We start from the raw sequence: 23,391 nt of genomic DNA on the forward strand, positions 1-23,391 counted from the left end.
TTTTTTTTTTCTTTTTTTTTTCTTTTTTTTTTTTCCTTTTTTTTTTTTTTTCTCCCAGCATCAAGTCTTTACGTATTCTTGGCAATGGTAGGATTTGCAGCTAAGGTCACTAAAGTCAACCCTTTTCTTCTCCTGGATTACATATGTACCTTTTCAAAAACGAGAAGATATTTTCTCCCTCTCATTTTTTTTCCAGCCTGGGAACAAAATATATCCTGTACTGCCATGAAGACCAGGTGCTGTTTTGTAGGATTCTTTTATGTAGACAATAGAAAGACTGGGGAAAAAAAAATGAGAACAATATGCCATGATAGCAAGCAAGTCCAAAAAAAAAAATCAACCAAACTTGTAACTGAGTGACAGCAATACCAGCCTTAGTATTTTAAGGGCACTGGAAGCCAAACCACTATTGCATTTACAGTCCCTGTGGTCTCACTTCTCTGCTGACTGCAGTTTACCATTCTAATTGCTGGCCAAGATTTATAGATTTAGCCATGATACTCACTGAGCAGCCTAACAATGTTCATTAAAGCAGAGCTAATGCTATTTCTGATGGAAAGTCAAGTTCAGTGAAACTCAAACCTTTGAAAACCAGGAAAGAAATATCTAATGTACGTATCCTACACGAGCTTAGCCCTGTAGAAGAGTTGACTGAAAATGCTCTCCAGCTGCAGTAGGTAGCCGAAGAGCCTTTTGGAGCAGATGGACAGAGCTGTGGTTGCAACAGAAGATGAGCCTTGCTTGGAAAATCAACGTATGGGAGTAGGGTCGCACACTTGGTGCCTCCACGTGGAGGTCCATGGGTTTCATGTCAGTGATTCTGCTCACTCTCCTTCCCAGGTAGCTGATGCTATCTGGCTGCAGTAGTCCTCTTACAAAGGGTTTTGTTGATGTTTTTGTGAGCATCCATCTCTTTTATGATCTAGAAGAGATTTCCAAAGAGAGTTAGGGATCATTTTGTTGAACTTGTTTGCACTTGAGGTAGTGCTAAGCAAAGATGAAGCATGTTATCTAAATGCTCCTTACCCTCCTGTGCACTTTGCATTAGTAGAATGCAAATTGCTAACATGAGACAGAATATATGGCTAATGTACATGCTAGGGGGCCTGGCAAAACAAACAAACAAAAAACAACATACCACCACCACAACAAAACCACAGATCCATGACCTTGGCAGTTTACTCAGATGTCATCACCACAGCAGGAGGCACAAGCCTGAGTTGTTCACCTTTTCTGGTCCAGCTTTGTCCCTCCACTTGTCATACTTTCCTTGTCGAGTTAGCAAATATGCTTTTTTTGGCTGTCTGAAGTGCTTTTTTACTGAAGTCACCCATCAACCTTAAGACAAAAATACTCCTGCATCCTTTCTCTGTGTTAGCTCAAATTTGAAACTCTCAGGGAGATTGGAAGTCTCTAGGTGGGATTCAAGCAACCTCTCAAACATGACGACACCTTCCAGAAACGCGAGGTAAATCAAATTGCAAGCTGCTGCTGTTAGGAAGCAGGTTGTTCCCCACGCACTTGAGCAGAGGTTTGTGGTGTGGGAGCTAGAGACCAGCCACCTGTGCACTCCGCTGTGACCCGGAGGCGTGCAGAGAGGAGGACCATCTATCTCGTCCTCCTTCACTGGAGCAGGGTGAGGTTTCGGTACTGGTCTGACTCAAAGGACGTCCGCGGTCTGAGCGACCGGGTTCCCGCACAGCATCGCAGTGGTTTCCCCCTTACCAGGCAGCAGTTTCTCCCCCGACTTTCCTACCGCAGCTGGGCCACCGTGCAGCCAGGCGTGCAAGGGCCACCATGCAAGAGCCAGCGCCAGAACAAGCACAGGCAGAGAGGCAGCCCAAGCGCCACCGCCCGGTCAGCGCAGCTGTCTGGGAAGGGAGTCACCTCTTCCCAAACTATTTCTGTTTCATCCTGGAGAAGCCAACACAAAATGCTTGAAGAGAGCTTTGAGCACCAGCTCTACCTTTCACTCGGCAGTGACTGAGAGAAACACCTCTGAGGGCTGCAGTGGTTAAATGTTTTCTTTTCCCTGGAGACATGGAGCAGCCTGTGCAGGACGGTGTCTATTAGAAGATCTTTCCAGAGACAAATGCCGGACATCCTTTTCCAAGCCCAGGGCTTTCACTATCACCATGTCCATGAAGAACTTTAAATTTTGGTGCTGCTGAATTTCACGCAAGCCCAACCTGATACATTTGCATACGACGGCAGATGCCGCCATTTCGTGGTTACTTAAACAGGCTCCTCTCCCCCAAAATGGGGGCACGCCCTGACAGGAGAGGGCGGCATCAGCAGTCAGAGCTGCTTCAGCATGAGCAGGCTTGAACCATGTCCTTGTTCCTCAGTGGAAGGTGACAAAAGTGGGGCTGGAAGGTCCCTAAAAACGAGGGGAAGTCGCAGCCCCTGCCAAAGCAGGCTCTGAGTGGGCTTAAGAAACGATCATAAGAAAGATTGTGCCCCACAGCACATTTGGGTTTTATTTAATTGGGTTCCTGGAAACAGTCTTGGACTTGGGTCAAAGAAAGCAGACGGGTTTTTTTCGATGTTTCAAACAGCTGTGGAGGGGAGGGAGAATGACACAAGAGCTATCATCCATTTGGGGTGATCCCAGTTTGAGCTGGGGGAAGATCCCAGGTTTAGAAAGCTATTTCTTTGCAGAAATTTTCTTGCATACATAAAATCTCTGGGTTTCCGCCATTCTTTTTCTCCATGAAGAAGCAAGAACTTGCAGATGTACAACCATAACAAATGTCTCTCACTTGATGAGATAGGCAGAGTTTCACAAAGCTGGGTGGAACAACAGCGACTGCCAAGATGTAGAGAGCTTTGTGTCCTGAGATGTTTAAAAGGGCCTCTTTGGTGAAGACTGGGTTCTCCATAAACATGGTGCAATCTAATCACAGGCACAGAGGGAAACGGGATTCTCCACTGATCTGTGAAGCCTGGATGAGGGTGTTCCTCAGCAAACTGTATTTCTGCCATCCAGGCGCCCATGAGTCTTCCCTGGCAACAACAATCCTCTAAGAGAGGAAGAGGATGCTTAACAAGGAGTCGGGGCACCAAAACAAGTGCAAAAATAAGGACCAAAACTCACAAGAATTTATATAAAAACTTAAATTTTGTAAAAAGGCCAGACTGCTACACAGACTAAAGCATTTTCTTGGAACACTTCCAGAGCCAGAAGAACATCATGGTTTGATAAATTAGCATGTAAGAAGAAAACCTTGTCCATAGTGCAGTTTCTTAAGAGAAAGCTTATATGAATTTTCTAATCATTTTCCTAAATAATTGAAAACTCATTTCCCTTATAGCTTTAGTTATCAGGAGACTTTAATATTAATGCACATTTTCCAACCTCAAACCCTTTACAACCATTAAACAGAATAAAAATTCCAAGTGCTAGAGTTTCACTCCTTCCCAACGTACTTGTGCATGAGGAGTTATCTGATGCCAGTGAAGGACAGCAGTTGTACATCAAGTGCTCCTGCACCCTGGTCTCCACGTTAAGGCTTTGGTTGGGTAAAATTATGCAGTGCAGTGAAAGTTGCTGGCATTATCGCAAGATAAAAAAAACACCTCTGAGTAATTTTGTTCTGTAAGTGCCATTAACATAAAACCTTGGCGAATGGGAAGTTTCTGACAGCTGTATTCCCATTTTTAGCCGTGCATGGCAGCTTGCCCCAATCCCCTTCATAATAATGAGAATTCAAATTTTGAATTAGGGTTTATAATATGGGGAAAAAAATAACCCCACCAGATTCCCCTACTGTGAGATGTAAATCAAGTAATCCTTTCTAGAGTTTTAGCCATAGTCTAAACTAGCTTTACATTTTAAGTCACAGTCTTTATTATTTCAAACATCCTTGTTCAAACACAAAATCAGAGACCTGAAACAAATTGCATGTTAACAGATAAGGCTGCATGACACCTTGAATGCTAATATTTACTTTGAACTTGGTATCTTCAGGTTTCAAACATGCCTCTGCAGAAATGTGACGCTGATTGAATTGATTACCTGCCTCGGCTTTTGTTTCCTCTTTCTCTCTCTCTTTTTTTTCATTGATGTACCTAAAAGATAAGTACATCAGATAGGACCAAGTTTAGGTAAAACCTCCCCATTTCTGAAAGGAGAAAAAGAAGCATGAAGGAAATTTGCACGCTTGTTATCAGATTAGAAACAGCACTCCAGAATTCTCTATCCTGTCTTCCCTTCAGCTAACACAAAGATTTCAAAGCATGAGAGAGGATTCATAAGCCCTTACTACACTTCTGTCAAAATAAATTAAGCCTGTTGTGCAGAGATCTGGCATGCAAGGTTCCTCAGAGCTAGAAAAACAGCTTGAGTGTTTGGGCTTTGAGCTTCCTGTCCACATTAGCAAAACCCATAAAAATTACATTCTGCGTGCTAATTTTATGAACAATGAGTCAACTATAAGCTATTTAAATTCCAGTCACCTTCTACATTGCTTGCTGTATTTAGTTTTCTGGCACTTGCTTTATTTCCACATATGCTTCAAATAGAAACATTGATCAATTTTTATAGCCGTTACACTTTGCTTATTTGTCTTTGGGAAAAAATGACAAACACGCTCTTTTGTAAAGTGCATATTGATTGCCAGGGCAGGAAAAAAAAAGGGTTTTCATACAAGAAATTTTCGCTTTGAAAACAAAATGGCCACCTTCAATGCTAGTACTTAATTTCCTTCATTTAAAGAGCATTACGATCCAACAGGAGTAAATGGTTTTAATGAGGTCATGAAGTCTTAGTACTGGGGAAGTCAGCATACTCTAGCTGCCAGACTCCACTATTTCACAAAGTCTGCTAATCCTAAACAAAATCTCGATTCCTACTTGAAGCAGAGTAACTACAGTAGCTTTCAAAAAGTCACCTGTCAGACACATGAGGACAGAGAACTAGGATATCATGGTATTTTAAAGTTTCTGTACAAAGTTATGCAGTAAAAAGACCTTTTGAAAAGAAAGACCATAAACTTCCTACAAAATTATCCCGTGTTCATACCCTAGAAGAACCAACCAACCAAAGTCATTAACTACTCAGATACATGAATAGTAACAAAACTAAAACCAGGCCTAACACTAAAATCCTGGACCCATGGTAGCTTGGTTTTGGAAAAGCACACCACTACTTGAACATAGTAATACTGGAGATGTGTATAAAATAGAAACACCACCTCCAGTACTCCATGTACATGTGAAAGGAAAGACACATTGCATTTTCATAATTCTAGAATTCATTCTCTCAAAGCAGAGCATGTCAATGACTACAACTTGCACAGGTACTTGAGGGAACAGAGAAATTTTTCTAAACAACGCTAAAACAACTCTTCCTTTTGCCATAGATTCCATCACAGCCACGCCTGATACGCACAGGTCTTACAGGGATCCCAGTTGCTACACCGCGACCGTCCGGTCCCGCTGCTCAGCAGCACACGTACCTGCATCTGCTAGGCTAGAAAGGGTTTCTTCTACCACTGTCTTGGGATTTCAGGTAAGGTAATAAGGAGGAAAAGATCATCTGCTAAACCAAGTAACCGATGACATTAAACAGAACCCACACGGTGCAGTACTTGAGATACCAAACATTTTTGTATACCTATTCAGCAGAAACAAGGCGGGTATAAACAAGCAAAACCCTGTTACTTTCCGAAGACATCCTTTATTGAGCTTTCTGTGCACCGCCCATTCAGGGCAACCAGGCTGTAGCCCCGAACTCTGCGTGCGGGGAGGCAGGGACCTTCTCTCTGCCTGGCTGGTTTAGCTTCTTCTAGAGTTGTCGAGAAGCAGGTTTCCACCCATACTGGAGGTAGCTCTGGTACAAACAGCTGTCACCTGAGCAGGGATGGCTTCCTGCAGGATGAGGGCTACCCTGCTGCACACGTGAAAATGAGCTAAGAGGACTGGGCAACATTGTGTCTTCAGTGCTAGATGCTACTGCCTTTATATTGCCTCCAGATCTCTGTTTTTTCAGTAAAAAAAAAAACCTTGACAAAATAGCAAATTTTGATCTCTATCACAGATTTCTTTGGCTGCAATTCTGTCTCTTGCCACATAATGCACTAGGCAATACCAGATTCCAGAAGGAATCAAAACGAGCTGATTTTAGGCTGTTTTGAAGAACACATACAATTGTCCCCAAACACAGTAAATCACTAGATAGAAACAAACACTGTTGGACAACTTAGAAAAACATGTTTTCTATTTATTTAAAAATAAGTTTGTAGTTACTACATTGCAGTGACAGTAATTCTTACACATACATTCTAGTTTGTATAAAAGGATTCAAAGTATTATGCATCAAAACTAACATAGAAAGTGTCCACATAACAGTAAAGAAATTTCCAATCCTTATGTACAAAAAGAAAGGGCACTGTTATCCTGGTGTGATACTTCAGGTTATAACATGATAATCCAGATTTCTGGAAGGAGGAGAAAAAAAAAAAAAACTCAATAAAGCTAAAGAATTATAGTTTTCAAAACTGTTACTCATTACATACAACAGATTTGTGTTTTACATAATTCTGTACAAAATAAGTGTAATTTTTTTAATCTGAAAATGTGTCAGTTTCAAAATTAACCTTTCAAGGTCATTTCTGTAAGGTTGAGCTCCGTTCTATACATATTTAAGGATTATGACAGAATTTAATACACGCATGATCATTATCCAGTTGTCTGCCACAGTTCTGCAGTTTTAGTATGGTCCAAAAATGTAACTTCTGTATGGTCTCAGTCTATCAGCAAACCAACACACGCAGTTGTAAGCACAAAATAGTACATGTACATCATACAGGCATGTGCACACACTAGGTGCTTCTATTTCTTCCTACTCCTAATTTTTATGACCTTGTTCTTTGTTCTTCCAGGGTAGAAACTGATAGCATAACACTACCTTCCCTCCTTAAAATGTATTATTTGCAGTATTTGAAGTGAATTTCCTGATGTATTTATCTGCATTAAAAAAGGATCCAAATGCCTACTTGCCTCACTATCTAACCCCTAAAAGCTAAATTTATTCACCTTTATTTTATTGCAGCATATAAGGTTTCTCTCTAGAATGCCCTACGGCCATTACAGTTGGGGGGGGGAGTGCTAATCTCATTTTTCTGCAATTTAAGATGCCTTTCAACCTAGCTTTCCTGGAGTGTTTCCTTCTCTAACACGTTGTAAAATGACATGGCCAATTCCCACATTAAAATTAGCACAAATGCAAGAGCACCTAGGGGTTAGCTCCAGTTTAAAGGCTACCTGTTATTTCCCCCAGACGTAGTAGCAAGTGTACAAGCTGTATTCCTGATTCAAAAATAGTTAAGTACAGACGCTGTCATTACCGGATTTGTTATTGGAAACACACTGTCAGCTTTGGCCAATTTTACAAAATGTAGTACAGTTTATTCTGCATATGAACAAGCACTTATTTACAATAATTTACAGCAGAAAACTAACAGCCCTTTTATCAGTTGAGTATCCAAGTCCCCTTGGAAACCAATCTGTTACAAGAACTTCAGGGAAAAAAGAAGCTACGTAGTAATTAGTAAACAGAAAATGAGCTTTTGCTGTTTCTAGGTGAGGCCTGAAAGCCCTACCTTCTGCTTCACAGCGTTGTTGCAGAGATGCATTAAAAGTCTTTATAATAAACACTCAACAGTGTTATAAAAAAAAGAAAAATAATGTGGACAAAATACACTACTTTAGTCAGATAAGGACTCAGGACACAATGCAATTGTTGTGATATGGCTGTATCTTGATTGACCAGCAGTATGTTAAAATTACCTCAGCAAGATTTGTATGCTTCAAATTAAATGCAAATGTCGATGAAAGTGAGCTTGAAATCATGTAACCTCCAACCTACTATTTAAGATTTAAGTACAGGGTGAAAGGGTCTCCAGTTAAGCCTATTGCTTTTGTAGAACCAGCCAACCATTTAACATGTCCCTAAATTCAAATTAACACACTAAAGCATTTACTTGTGGTCCTTGGTCCAACTAAGGTGGGCAAAAGATTTACCAAGGTGGTGCAAAAATTGTAACAAGCTTGACATTACCGAATGGACAGACTGTTTGCTTATGTTGTACGTAATTTTTTTTGGTAAGGCAAAAGAATCAGAATTGGTACTTGAAAAATATTTGTACAGCAATACAGTGAATAACTTGTCTCTACACTACAATTTATTTTTTATCGATATTAGTATGTCCTACGTGCTGAATCAGGGTCCTTTATCAATTAATAGTTTTACAAATATTAAGCCATAGTAATATTTAACTCAACCAACTCAATCTTACAAGTCTAACAACAAACTGATCACATGTACAAACTGGACACTGTACAAATAAACATATGTAAATATATATCACAGCAGTCTAATCACTGGAGGAAGACTTTTTCTCTGTAAGGTTGTATCACTGGTCATTGCGAGTGACAATGAACTCTAGTTCAATTGACAATAATGATCAATATAGTGGTAAAATTTTAAGTTCATTTCCTGGATAACACATTAACAACAGAAACAAAACGGCTGAAGAGCTGTTAAATATGTAGGCACAAGTACAATGATTTCTGTTAAACATTTAAAGCACACTGGTATCACAGAAACACAAGTTACTTCCTCGTCTGTAGGTAGAGAACAGGCTGCTATTGAGATACCACTCAGTGGTAAATACCAATTTTAACGTTTCCCAGTATACAGCAGAATTATCGGAACAGTATCCTCATATTTATGTCAAATATAAATTAATTTAATGAATAAAACTGTATTAATTGCTTCCAAATCTGTAAGATCATTTGACGTTTGTATATGACCATGAACCTGTGTAATATTTACAATGGGTATGAGAAACAAGCACGTGAGATTTTGATACTCCATTTTGTGAATTAGCTGTTAGGTACTTGAGATGGCATTACATAACATGCACATAGCTACAGTTCTTAAATTATTTCAGAACACTGACCAATAGTTTATTGCTCACATTTAAAAACTTAAAACTTTGTAATCAAAAGCTCCTGTGTCCATACAGTATGTCACAACCTCGAATAATACATTTTTTCCCTACTGAAATGCACAGTCTGATGGTGACTAAAGTCTCATAAATAAAGTTTGCAATCTAGTGAAACTAAATTACAAAAATAAAACTTTTAAATAAATCTGGTATTAACTTCTAATTTTATTTTTTTTTTAGTGTCGCTTTTATTAAAAACTATCTAAATGATGCACAATTTATTTTAAAAGGAAAACCATTAATGTATCTAATATGAATTAAAAAAATACTGGCTAAAGTCACCGGTATTACTGGGTGGGAAGCAGTAGCCACGTTCTGCAGTAAGGCCTTCTATTCTTGTAAAATTAAGATGTATAATTTTCTACCTAGTGTTAAGGGAATGCGTATTATTTCAGTCTCCAAAACTTACATACAAGGTATTTTCGATATATAAATATATACATAAACATGCCATATAAAACATTATTACAAAGGGAGTAAATACAAGTTGGATTTTAGATATAATCTATTTCATATATTACAATGCAGATAACATCAGGAAATTACACATTTTCAAATGATTGCCTTCATCAGTGAGAACTGACAAAATTAACAGGTAGAATCAATTAGCTTTGAATTATGAAGCTGTATTGCAACTGTATAACCATAGCTTTTTATCTTACCACATGATCAGTGATTCTATTTTAATTGAATAAAGACATACTTGTTTAAAAAAATAAATAAATATACCCACAAATGAAATGCAAACTGATCCCTGTTCCCCAAATTCACAACCAAAACAATTCAAAGAGGATCTGGAAAATATTTTAGTCATTTTTTGTAACAAAATCCATAGTGAACTACATAAAACTGAGTACGGTGGATACCAGTTTGCCATCCACAATAGCATATTTCTGTTCCTCTTGGTGCCAGATATCAGTGTTCTTTGCTCAAATATTTTATTTTTGTAACAGAAAATAAAGGGTGAAGAATTCAGCCCCAAATAAGTATACAGAATCTGTGCAAATTTAAGTTCTTAATTCTGTATGCCCTCCCAGATATTGCAGATGTTGTTTGTTAAGAAAAAAAATGAAAAAAAAAAAAGAAAAAAATCATCGTAAAGTAAGGGTGTACAGAATTGAGGTTTCATTTCAGGTTTATTTCTTCAGCTAAGTTAGGGTCACACAAAAATCTGTAACACTACCCAAAGTTCCAAAATAATGTATAAGCAGAAAATTTTGGTTACATTTTTGTACCATACCAGATTTCAGAAAATATGATTACTTCCGTATTTTTTCCTTAAAACTGGACAATATTTTTTTTGAAGTGATAGAAAATGGTATTAAAGTTTGTTTGTAAAGGTATAAAATAACTAAATGTACCATAAACAAATAAATAACTGCTTTTCTTTTCCATAGCAGTACATATAACAATACATTCCCCTAAGTCATATAGTTATCATTTACAATAGACAACTTAATTTTACTAAGGATGCAAGAAATAATAGAATACAAGGCACAATCATTAAATGGAATTTTTCTTTAGGGTGAATATTGACTTATGTCAGCGTGATATACCATAAAAAGTGCAGAAAAACGCAATGTGCAATGAGACCACTGTATAAAACATGATTGCATAAAAAGTGATTTGGCCTTTTTAACCTTAATAATTGAAAATAACCAATCTTCCCCTTAAAATTAAACTATAAAGTATGACATTTTAAAATTTATTTTCAATTCTAGTGCTATCTAAAAAATCCTGAAAAAAATTTATTTACCTGGGAAATATTTTATACGTGTTTATGTATATATTAATATATACACATACACTCTTCTTTGTAGGTCATTTTAGCCTTTTAAGCATGTCTAAAGTTGTAGAAACAACAATCAATCTGGATCAGAAAGTAAACATCATAATTCCATACCTGTCCTGTAATTTCCTTGAATCCTTTAACCAATTATACATTTTGTCTAAAACATCTCTGTCAAAGGACCCCACCAGTGCATTATTTTCTACCAAAAGTACCAAAAAGGATACATTTCAGAACAATGTTAACAACGTACTATTTAAAACAATACACAGCTTTTATCACTGCAAATTGTATGCTGTACTGACACTCAAAAAGAAAAAAAGGCTTTCCACTGCACTGATTCTCAGTCTTTGGCACAATAAACAGAGATTTAGTGATTGATACAAGAATCAAGGTCTGAAAAATTAGACATTAGTCAAACTTTTTCCAATGTGGATATATATATATTTGTGATTACATTTTTGCTATGTTTGGCAGAACTTGGATAAACCAACAGCCTGCTAGGCTTCTTTTGCAGTTGAATGTTCCGTCACTACTGAAATTAAGCATTTTCAGATTAGCAAAGTTTGGTATTCTTGTATTTGTATTTAATAGAAATGTAAGTAAATTTACTGCCACTTTTTGCCAAAATCTGCCTTCCTAAGCGACTTGACTTTACAATCAAAGTGTACCTTGCTTGGTCAAAAATAGACTTCTGTTTTCAGTTTGTGGCATTAAAAGTTCCGTCACCTTTATAATTACGTAGAGATACTACGCACTACTTGAGTAGAGTAGCTCTCAATTCTGTAAGTCAGTCAGAAATTGCTTCAATTATTCTCAACTATGAACAAAAAGACTGTTGAAATGCATAACCTATTTGGAGGGCAATAAATAGCAAAAGTTTAAAATATATATTTCTTTCAAAGAATGTTCGTTCAGTTTATTTTTTGCTAAATTTTTCTCCCAAATCAGAACATATTCTTCTAACCCATTATAGCAGCAGGGAAGCAGAAGTCTGTTCTGCTGTTCCTTAACTGTACCTGCTTCATAGCATTCTGAAGTAAAACCCTTGGTAAAAGTTACCAACCGATTAAATTAGCTTTTGCTTTTTCAGTCAACTTTCGGACTCTGCCTCTGCTAGATGTTCCAAAAGTTAAGGAGGTGTCTTCAAACAATAGCTGCCTTTGCTCTTCCTCAGAGTCATCTTCATTGTAAAAGGCTGTCCTCCTACCCTGGTTTCTAGTTCTCATGTGAGGTTCAGAATCTTTAAGCTCCTCAGACCCTTCTTCCATAGGCTCATCTATCTTTTTCCTCCTGCTTCTTGTTTGCATTTTAACGTTTGCAGGAACTAAAACGTCCGAGCCTGGCTGATGCGTCTTTATCTTTCTTTTTGGCTTTCTACCCCCACGGCCTTTTTTTTGTAACAAGTCTTCCTTCATATTATTTTCAGAAAGAGAATTGCAAGCAGTAGAAGCAGAGGCTTCTTCTGGTATATCCCTTGTGGTCTGGACTGTATTCTGCTCTGCAACCTTCTGCTGTTCAATAATTTGTAGCTTTTTTGGTTTTCTGCCTCTTTTCTTGTGCACCACTTCGCAGCTACTGTTATTAGTCTCCACCTTCGGTTTCCGTCCAGGACCTCTTTTAACTGGAGGTTTTGAAGGCTGTCCTCCATGTCCGTTTACCTGAACGCTTCCTGATGCCAAAGCGTTGTTCTTGCATTCCGCTGTAAGAAAAATGAGAGTACGGATCATGCAAAAGATTTACATTTACATTCATTTTCACACTGTCCTAACAAAACTCTTCGTAAAATATCTGAATGGATTCAAAGTGATTATCAATCTGTCCAAACCCAAGAGACAGACACAAAGTAGAACTCAGTTTCATGTCAGTACACAATGAGGATTAACTGTCTCAAGGTAGCTTGAGACAAAGAGAAGAAAAAAAGCCAGAACAGAGAACAGGTAAGGTGTTTTTTTCTTGGCTGATGCAACAGATGTGGCCAAAAACTCATACTTGGTATCTGCAACAGCAGTTTCTCAAGAAGCACTGCCATAAGGATTAGCAACACTTCGCAGTAAGTCAGCTCTGGATAAACAAAAAACCTTCTTTCAGCCCAAGGTAGCATCCTTTACAATGAGTTCATTAGACCAGGGTTATTTCAAAAATAAGTGAGGACAAGCCTAAAAATTTGGGAGACTTCAAAAAAGAGCATACACAATCTGCACAAATTTCTTACATGATAAGACAAATGTCAGAAGGCATTTGCTTGGAGACTTGTACAAGCTATGAGGTTTTCTTAGCTGAGTGTTACTGAACTTTCTCAGTGGGGTATGTCACAGGACCTCTTATGGAGGTGTTCTGGTAACATCACTCTTGCCTAAATAAAATATGACCAAGAATAGACCAATACAACCAAAAATATGACCAATCATAGCCAGCAATGTGCTGCAACCACTTCTTTGAGTGAGTGTCCATGCACACTCACTGTGTGTAACTCACTGTGTGTGAGGGTTCTGCTGTGACTAAGCATGCACCATAAGTCTACTTACAGCACAAGGCTTCACTTTCATGAGTGGTCATGCAGGAGAGAGGATCAGGTAAACAAAATCCATCTATCTGTGACATTACCGATCCTCCGGTCACAGGATGGGTACATATTCTGCCATGCCATACAGTAACAACTGAGACCTTTGTGAGAAAGCTGGCAAGGAATGGACAGCTGATTTAACCCATCAGACCACAAGTTGCTTGTTCAGAAGCATGGAAGGGTAAGAAAGAAGAAATAACCCTCAGGGAGAAGAGGGCTACAGGCAGTAACAAGATTAATTAGGTAGGGCCCAATTTGCAGACTACCATTTCTTCATCTCCAGAAAATAAAAATACTCAGAGGATCTAGCTCTTCACAACAACTTTGTAATACTTCAAAGCTCCTTCATAAGCAGGAGAGCTTTTATGTCTGGGAGATCTAATTTCAGTCTCCACAGAAACCTTGTGTTTGAACATATTCAGACATCAAAAGACAAGCAAGTTCAGTCAGAAGATTACATGAAACTGAGTCCGATGAACCCATACAAATATGTTCCGCAGAAAGAGTAAACACTACACAGTTCTATCTTGCTGTGACAAAAAATGAAGGAAAAAACGCAGCTGGAATGCTCCCGTATTTATGCTCATGGTTGTGGGGAGTGACATCACACTCAGTGTTAATGAGCCAAATATAACCTAAACAAACAAATGCAGGTAAAACCCACAGGGTTTCAAGTGTGACCCTGCAAAAGTCTGCTTTGGGGTTTTAGAACTCATAAGCTAGTTGTAATATATTGAAAGTATCACCTTTGTAGTATGATAAAAGAAGGTAAAGATAATTTAACATATCAAAATTGGCTAGACAGCACTTATCACACCATGTAAATCATGTTGAGAATAGTCAAAACCATCGACTACTTGGCTAATAATCAAGAACACTAATCATAACAGAATTATTCCATTAGACTTCCTTATTCTGCTGAATCACAGTACATACTAAATATTCCACCCCCAAAATATCAAGTCTAAGGTGCCGCAAGAGCTACTACGTCAATACCAAGGTGTGAGTGGGGTAAATATTAATAAAAACCTCCATACCTTGACCTTGTTGATTAACAGTGGAGGATTTTACTTTGCGTTTGATTTGCTTCTCTTTCTCAGGATTTTCTTTTGTGGAATTATTCCTAGTGTTATGACTGTTATCAGATTGGCTAGGGATTGGTAAAATATTCTGATTCTTGGAATGTTTGGTTGAATTCTCCAGTACTAGAAGAAAAGAAAAAAAGAAAACATATGTATTTTTTAAAGTACTTTATACCATGTCCAATCTTATCTGGCTAAAACGAAAGTCACTTAGGTTCTTCTACAAGCAAGCAACTTGAATCAGTGATCTGGAAGTGAAAGTTTCCTGCATTAAATAACATAGCTTAACCTTTCTTCAGACAAACCTCAAGGCCGAGCAGCTTGAAAACAGCACCCAGTCTTAACTGAGACAAATACATTTGATTTTTAAAAAAGTAGAGCTTATATTTAAAAACATTGTTTGTGAAGGAGAAAGGAAAAAAAAAAGCCAAAACCAAAGAAACAATAACCCCCCAAAATCAACTTACCTGACTTTCCTGTCCCTGCAGTAGTATTAGGTTTTGTAATTAAAGGCTTTATCATTAAAGGCTTTCCCCCTGAAGAAGTAGATGGTTGCTCTGTAGCAGCTGCATCTGTTATACCCCTATTGCTTCTAGTCCGCACAAGAGAAGAGGTTTCAGCTGCTTTTCCATTCATCTGAGGTGGAGCATGTCTCAGTGCTGCTGATCGTGCAGGTGCAGAAGATGAAGAGGAGGCAGAAGTTTCTGCCTTCAGTTGAGGTTTTATTAATCTCCTCTTCCTTTCAGGGCTGCAAAAGGAGCAACAATTTGAAGCCTGGATGACCACTTCCATATTTTACAGGAATAAAGAAAATTTAGTGCTAGTGTCTGAGACTGTGGAAGAAAAATGATCATCTCTGTATGAAGCAAGTTAAAAATATGACATTTTCTGTTGAAATTCATGCAGTTGTGAGCCTCTGAAAAGTGAATCTTCAGTGAAGGGTCATAAAAAATGCTATATTTATATGACAGAGCATGATGCCATCACTATCCTAACGATGCTGATTTCCTGTACATGTTTAGCAGTTATTTGAATTTTAAGCACTTACACTAGGACAGCTTTAGTTAAAGTTTAAAAATCTTCCACAGCAGAGGGACTTGCATTTCAAAGCTATCATTCTGCAATACAGGGAATAGTAAAAGGAAGTATTAAAAAAACACCACACTAAGTTCTGCTATTTAGGAATGTCAAACTTGTGCAGCATTTCCTGAACACTGTAAAAAACGAATGTACCTGGATGCAACGCTACTGGAAACTGAGCTGCTTCTACTTCTTTTTTTCCTCCGTTTCTTTATCGTATTTCTTTTATGAAAACGCAGGGCAGATTTATAATCTGATAAAATAGAACTTATGTGTTCTTCAAAGAAAGCAGAAAGACGCAAACTCATGCTGTAGATCTAAAAAAAAAAAAAAAAAAGAAATACCAGGAAATGAGGAAGTTTTCTAGTCTTCCGAAGTATCATGTCATCTTACTTATTTACAGTTGAGCAACAGCTAGAAAAGAAAAGGGTACTGGTTAACGTGGAAAAGTTTTAAGGAAATTTACAGTTTCTCGCAACAAATTTACACTAATCCATGCAAAGGTTTGCATTAAGTATTTTCATGGTTGGAAATGTGTACTATGACTGAAGATCATACACACAAGCAAAATGAAAAATCAGAAGTGACATGTTTCCAGCTGTCACTTTCCAACTGCCATTCCAGAATGTGTTCCTTTCTAGTTTCTGTGGAAACAACAGAGAGATCCTTAGTGGAATTTACTTTGTCATACCGAGGGTCAAGAAAAACTAATCTTCTGCATTATGCTGCACCCATATATCCTATATTTGGGCATCACTTTATTCCTCTTATGGATGGATTGATACTACTGGTGAGTTGGTTGCAAAAACTACAATAGATGATTTAGAATTATGTAGACACATTTTTATTTTTTTCCTCCAACCTTGGATGGTTTACAGAGAGAACCAGTCAAATTCAGTTCAGATCACAGCTAACTAATGGCACACAGTTGCTATTAATTCTGGAAACAGAAACTCATAAATGAACTGAGTAGATAAATTAAGAAGGGAAACCACGTTCTTGGAACATGAAACACAAAGACAATATTGTAGCAGTAGCCTACCTAAAGACACAGGGAATTATCTGAGTGCCAGCCTAAACAGTGAAAGTGACAGAAACCGAATGCGTTTCTGGAGAGGACATCCAAAGAAGTTTTGTGGGAAGACCCGTAAAAACTAGACAAAAACTTTATGCCTGATGTGTCAAGAATAAAAAACTGATGGGTTTAGGATTACTCTTCCAGAAAAGCATCCGTGATGTAAGGTAAGATGCTAAACATATCACTGAATGACAGTCAGAATAAAAACAAGAGTCCAAATAAAAACATAGCCATTCAACAATAATGTATTGCAAGCCTATGCATGAAAGTACATAGGTTCTGAAATATTACAATTTCTGACACTAGAACCTTTCATTATTGCTTCTAAGTAAAAGAGAGAAGAGCTATAATCTTAATTCTAAACCAGTCAGTTTAGAAAAATACGAAAAAAATACAAAAATGTCATTTAAATCAAACATGGAGCTGAGACTACGGCCAGCATTCCCCTATCTTGCTTTTAGGAGAGAAACAAAATACAAACAAAAAAAACCAATCTAGATCTACCCCAAAATCCCTGCACTTTGATGTGATGAAAGGACAAGGGACTTGAGTGGGACAATTACTGACTGAAAAGAGATCAATCACTGATCAGTGCCACCTACTTGCTAAGGCCACCTACTAAGACATTTTGTACATGCATTTTAAGACAATGAAGTCCTGATGATTAATTTGCTGTTTAAAACAGCCAGGCATGGAAGCTAGTGAGGATTTCAGTCTAACATCTAAACCATTTTAGCAGAAGAAAAGCTACACAGTAGCTTTGGACATGCCTAAGTAGCCCTGAACAAAAGCTACGTTTGTACCTTTCACCTCTAACAGATACTGCAGCTACATGTCAATGTGAGAGAAAATATTAAGAACTTTACCACTGGCAGGGCATTTCAGTATCAGCTCAGTAACAATGGCTTTGTAGGCTCATGTTTTACATAAGATTTCTGAGAAACAGAACTGTTTAAGGGACTCTTTATAATATCAAAATATTCACTAGTGAACTACATAGAATTTCACTATTCTTTATTCTCTGTGATAATTCAGTTTTGGGCAACTTCTAAAGTGGAGGAATTTGGGAGTACGTAGGTGTGTGAATCTGCATGCACATTGAAAATCTGGTTTCTTCCGCAAAATATAATAACATTTCTACAGATCTTTCCTTCAGTGTGGCTCTCCCTCTAGATCCACCTTGAAATACTTTAGAAACACACTTGCACAATATTAGATTTCAGACATTTAAACAGCATGCACTCCTTTAAAATACAAAGTTGTAATATTTTCTCAGAAATATTCATGTCTGACAATGAGAAATGAACTTTTTTTTTTTTTTAAGTAATCAATTATGTTATCTGTTTTTCTGTCCTTTTTTTTTCCCCAGCTATATTCTTTCATACAAAAAAATAAAGTCTTACCCTTGATCTTTTACTTGGTGTATAGGCCTTGGAATTGCTGAAAATAAGTCTTACATCTTTACACAGCTCCATTGGTGACTCATAGTTACCAGCTTCCAGTGTTTCTCTAACAGTAGCAAAATCCATAGGAGTGTCAATGATATCTCTATAATCCTGTTAAAAAACAGCAAAACAACCTATTACAATTTTTTAAGGCTTATTTTCATTTGGATGCATTTGATAAATCTATTAAAAGCAAACCGTTGTCCTTAAAAATACATATGGAAAACCACTGAAGACATTTGCTCCTTCCTACTCATACATAACCTCACAGACACTCAAAAGAACCGAATTTAGAAGTTAAATGACACAAGATTTAATTCATTTTGTAAAAAGATTTCTGGATATACAGTGCTCAAAAATTTCTGGCTCTTAAAGGTTAAGTACTGACATACTGTCATGGAGATAACTGATATAAAAATGAGACTACAAGCACTCTGGATGGTTTGACAACTCAGTGTTAGTACTAAACCTAATACTGTTCTCACATACTAGCTTTAAAACGTGAAGTTAGAATATTTGAACCTGCTGACAGTCTTGGTGCATCTCTGCTGAAACCTGAGCTGACCAGATGGAGATGCTGATGGAGAGCTGACAATTTAAGAAAGTAATACTGAAATAATGAAAACTCCACAGGCTTAAATATGACCTCGTTCAAATCAACCATTGAAGTTTTTTCTAGGCTAGGGAAAGAAACAGGAGAACATCCACATAACAAGAAGCTCAAATACCCATATGACAAGAAGGTGAGGTAATCCACCAGAACACATGGAACCTGTGCAAGTACCTCTGAATGTTAAAGAGGTCTGTGACACTAGGGAGCAGAGCGTTTCATGCCCAAGCCTAGTAAGGTGTTCTCTATCAGATCATCTGAGGATCTGAATTGCAAAAGGTGGCTCCTTGTAGCTAGCCACACCATGAAGTTTAGCTTACTTTGAAAATTTTGGTGCCCAATGGTTTGCCAGAGCATCAACACAGACCTACCATCAACTTCCAAAAGATGAGCTTTTCTTTTTTCTAACTCAGACAAATAGTTTCCCCCAAGCTAATCACCTCGGAGTGGTATTTTAAAGAAAAAATTACAAAAACCTTTGCTTTGTTATTTAAGGTAAAACTAGTCTAGAAAAGAGATCCAAGGCAATAAGACTTTTTGTTAAAATATTCTGTAGTTACATCTGAACTCCAGTGAAATCACCCAGGCAGAAAGTGAAATTGGAGAAACTCAATTGTTACTACAGTTAATATAATAATAAAATATCACTACAGTGCTTCAGTCGGTACTTCTTCCCCAACAGCCCTGATGATTGTGATACGAAAATTACTCGTATTTTCTACACGTCCAAAATGAAAACCAAAAATGTGCCATGACAACAATTGTCACAACAAGAAATCAAACATATTCCATTCATATATGGCTATTTTTTCACTCAGAAAGGGAAACAAGTGTCTTAATTGCAAATGCTGTTTACTCAACAACATAGTCATCCCTTAACATAAAACATTTTGCTACTACAGTATTTAAGAGAGTAGAGAAGTACGATTTATTTTGAAACTACTTTAAAGAGACAATGAATATGACCATCAGGTGACAACCAAGCAATGACAGAAAAGTTCTGTGAATAACACTGCCTGAAGTTTCAATTAAATGAGTTGAAGAAATAGTCACAATGAAAGAAGCTAACTAACTGTATTACAACCAGCCTTCCTGTTTGAGAACACTCACTGGATATTCAAGGAGATCCACTGGTTGTCGAAATGGTTCAGAGTCTTCGCACTGAAAAATGAGATTCAACAGCTCCTGACACTGCTTCTTCCATGACTGAATGTCATACGACTGGGCTCTATTACGTAGCCTCCGCTTCGGCTGATGATCCTGAAATGACAGTATGGTCTGTTATTTATTAAATAAACTAGCTGTTTTTACAAAATCAAATGAAAAGGTACCCTGCAGGATATAAATTCTAATTCATTAATTAGTAATGTGCAACAGCACATACAGAAATGCTTTTACACTGCACAGCTCAGAAGAGTAACACTTCAGTCACTGTAAGTTCGAAACTTTCCAAAAGGTGATTACACAATAATAAAACATTTTCAGATTTATATTCATTTGTTTACAAACGCACTGTGAATTATTTACAGCACTATAAATCATTAAAAAAAAATGGAGTATGATTTACCTTTCTTTTTCTAGTGGAAGTTCCTGGCACATTTGTATCTTTCTCTTCTTCCTTTGAGCAAGATAATGAGTCGCATAAAAAGGTTAAAAAAATATAAGCATATATGAGTAGGTGAGTTCTTTTATACTTCACTTTATAATTTGAGTCTTTACAATCCTATCCCTATCTCTCTGGAAAGCATTTAATGCAACTGTCAGTTTGAGAACCTCTCAGAAGTCTAAAGAACCTCCAATAAACAGTTAACGCTCTCTGCAGTACAGGAGGAGAGGAGGCTGGATTTTTACCAGTTTCCAAGCTAACAAGAAGAAACATCCAGTTGTCAGTACACTGTACTTTGTTACAGTGACTGAATACCGTACTTTTACATCAAGTGGGAAAGAGGCATCAGTCCCACTTCTCCAGTCTAGCAATGCCTTTGTCTAAGACACAACCACTTACCTCATCAGAGTCAGACAACACTTTCTTCTTCATTGAATTGTATAATGGAATGATGTCATAGCAAGTCTGGTCTCTGTGCAAGAAGAAATACACACTAACATTTACTTTCTGTCTTAACCTATGGAATCAACTGTATTTTGCATAGAGTAAGGAAAATATTTATGAATTCATTCCTCCCCAAGATGATAAATTGTTTGCTGCCAAAAGAATACTAAGAGGTCCACAGTAGTAGGAAAACCAGATCTACTGTTCAAAAAGCTGTAAAATATTTTTTTGTATTCCATAAAATATAGAACATTTAACAGTGACATATCAAAATAAAAAACCATAATCCCTTGCCATGAATTTATGAACATTAGGAAAATCTACTATTATACCATCTACATAAAAGGTTTGGGGGCCTATTCAGCTTTATAAGAAACATTACACTGGATTTAGTGTGTATAGGTGTATAAGATATTTGCAATGTAAGAAATCTGAAAAGTAATATTTATTTGTCTGAGGACTAACACTGTTATTGTACAAACCTACATAATTAACTTCACAAAACAAAAACAGAATTTTGTTTCTTGTATAACATGGCAAACTCCTACACAGAAAGGAAAGTCCAAAGGTGTTCTACTATTCAGAATTGCAAGCCACTAGAAACAGGAAGAATAAACGCCCAGCAACTCTACACTGGAACTCTAATCCATAATATTGGCTACTACGATTATCAGTGGGACTGGGTGTGGAGTGGATGATTAAAAAACTTATCAGGCTGAAAAAAAAAAACACCACCACAACAACAAAACGAAAAACAAATTTTGCTTTTAAGATATATAGTTAATTTTAGATACTAACCCCTCGATTGTCAGAGATATCTAGATATTTCACTCATTAGAACCATGGGGTTGACCTTTGGTGGTCTAGGTAGAGTCAGAAGCCTAACAAAATCTGTGAAAGCCTGGGCTTTGTATGCATCACTAGTTCACTGAAGTTAGTACAGTAATAGGCACAAGCTATAGGCTGCTATTAAATAAGAATAACTACATGGTGCATTAATTTTGATAAGTCAATTAATACTACACACTTAAAATCCCCAAACTGCTTAATTAATCAAAAAAAAAGAAGCCATGTCGGACAAAGATATTGAAGAACAGAATTATTAACAGTGAAACCTTTCAGATGCATATCTGTCCCTAAAAGTGTGTTTCAATAAAATTTTAACATCTGAAACAGTTAAATATTTTTCACTGTTCAGCCAGTATCAGAAATCAATGACAACAAAGATCTCAAACATTTATGTACAGTTACAGAAGTCTTAGATTTCCAAAAACATAATTCTAATGTTTTTAATGAACACATTTAATATTTTTCTAAACTAGTAATGTATCTTGCCATTTTTACAAAGTAGGAACAGCAGAATTCACTACATACAAGCAAATCAAGACAGTAGACATAGTAGGCTCTTACAGACTTTAGGTCTGCAGATGTCTGCAGATCTGAGTGAGAATTCTGAAATGTTGTTCACTGACTCAATTTTTCTACAGGCAGTAATGAAAAAGAAAGTTTGAGACGACTATTTCTTTTGACTACAAAGCTTCCAATTTTAATTTTATCAACCATCATTTTCAGACTCATCCAGTTGTAAAGATTTTAGAATTAAATTCCCAGTTATATTAACACAGGCAGCATTAAAACTTGGTACTAGAGCTCTTAACTTACCTGTAAATATATCTATTGTTCCATGAAGATACTAAGACCCATTTTTATTATTTAGCAAAAAGTCTATAAAATACACTGTTGAAATAAAATGCCAATCTATACCAATCAATGTATTATAAAACTTCATCTTGTTTTGCAACCTTATGTACTCTTGTTTTGTAAACACAAACTTGCTTCTTTTCTATCCCAACAGCAGACAACTGGTTTATTCAAGCTGCAGAACTACCTCACTTTAAAATTAGTATTTCAAAAAGCCAAGTACCTTGATCAGGGGCAGAAAAATAGTAGACCTACTAAGCAACTCACTTTATGAAGTGCAGCAGAAGATCTGTGACAAATTTGGCAGACTTTACAATAGGACTTCCAGGCTCGTTAAACGTGCGAGTGTTATGTTCTATGTATCGGACTTCCCACATTAATGAAGAAAGTCGCCTGTGTATGAAAGAAGTGGAGAAGGGATGAGGAAAAAAAAGTATCAAAAAGATTACATTTCTGAAAATGTATTACAAAACAGGAGAAGTATTAAATAGTTCTTCTTTAAATCTTATTATCCCATTCACCACATTTTGACATTAAAACAGAAAACATACAGGCACAGACATATTGCCCTATATGACCAGCAGAAGGCAGCTTCCTCAGGCTCTTTTTATTAAAAAATATATTAAATTTATTAAATTAAAAAAAAAAATAAAAGTACATATTTTTTTCTGATAGGTAGACAAGACCAGCATTCCTCACATAACTCTGATTTAATGACCTAACTACAGAATTGCCACAACACTGTGAGAAACAATGCACAATCAAAGAAAAAGTGAAAAAAATCAATCTAAAAAAGATACAACAAAAACGAAAATACGTTATTTCAAATAAAAGCTCTGACAGCACAGAAATCAGAAATACAGACCACCTTCTATGTTCATACTGGAAAATATAATGAAAGAAATGCTGTACAAGGGCTTTAGAGACTGAAGTGGGGGATCATTTAACATATTTAAAGTAGCACAAGCATTTAGAT

At 36.9% G+C, this 23,391-nt stretch overlaps 1 protein-coding gene across 3 annotated transcripts in view; it reads right to left on the minus strand.

Annotated features, from left to right (window-relative positions):
- Positions 1-6,202: 6,202 nt before the first annotated feature.
- PHIP (PHIP subunit of CUL4-Ring ligase complex) overlaps positions 6,203-23,391 on the minus strand; it is a 115,423-nt gene continuing 98,234 nt past the window's right edge. For all 3 annotated transcript variants that reach the window (XM_083830586.1, XM_083830584.1, XM_083830585.1), the window contains 9 exons: positions 22,683-22,808; positions 20,670-20,742; positions 20,232-20,282; positions 19,775-19,924; positions 18,013-18,165; positions 15,685-15,848; positions 14,919-15,199; positions 14,407-14,574; positions 6,203-12,505 (listed from right to left, as the gene is read on the minus strand). In XM_083830586.1, coding sequence (XP_083686712.1) covers positions 11,862-12,505; positions 14,407-14,574; positions 14,919-15,199; positions 15,685-15,848; positions 18,013-18,165; positions 19,775-19,924; positions 20,232-20,282; positions 20,670-20,742; positions 22,683-22,808 — 1,810 coding nt within the window. In that variant the 3' untranslated portion in view covers positions 6,203-11,861. The remainder of the gene's footprint in view (positions 12,506-14,406; positions 14,575-14,918; positions 15,200-15,684; positions 15,849-18,012; positions 18,166-19,774; positions 19,925-20,231; positions 20,283-20,669; positions 20,743-22,682; positions 22,809-23,391) is intronic.

The sequence above is a fragment of the Anser anser genome, assembly GCF_964211835.1.
Source record: "Anser anser genome assembly, chromosome: 3".
NCBI classification, from domain to species: domain Eukaryota; kingdom Metazoa; phylum Chordata; class Aves; order Anseriformes; family Anatidae; genus Anser; species Anser anser.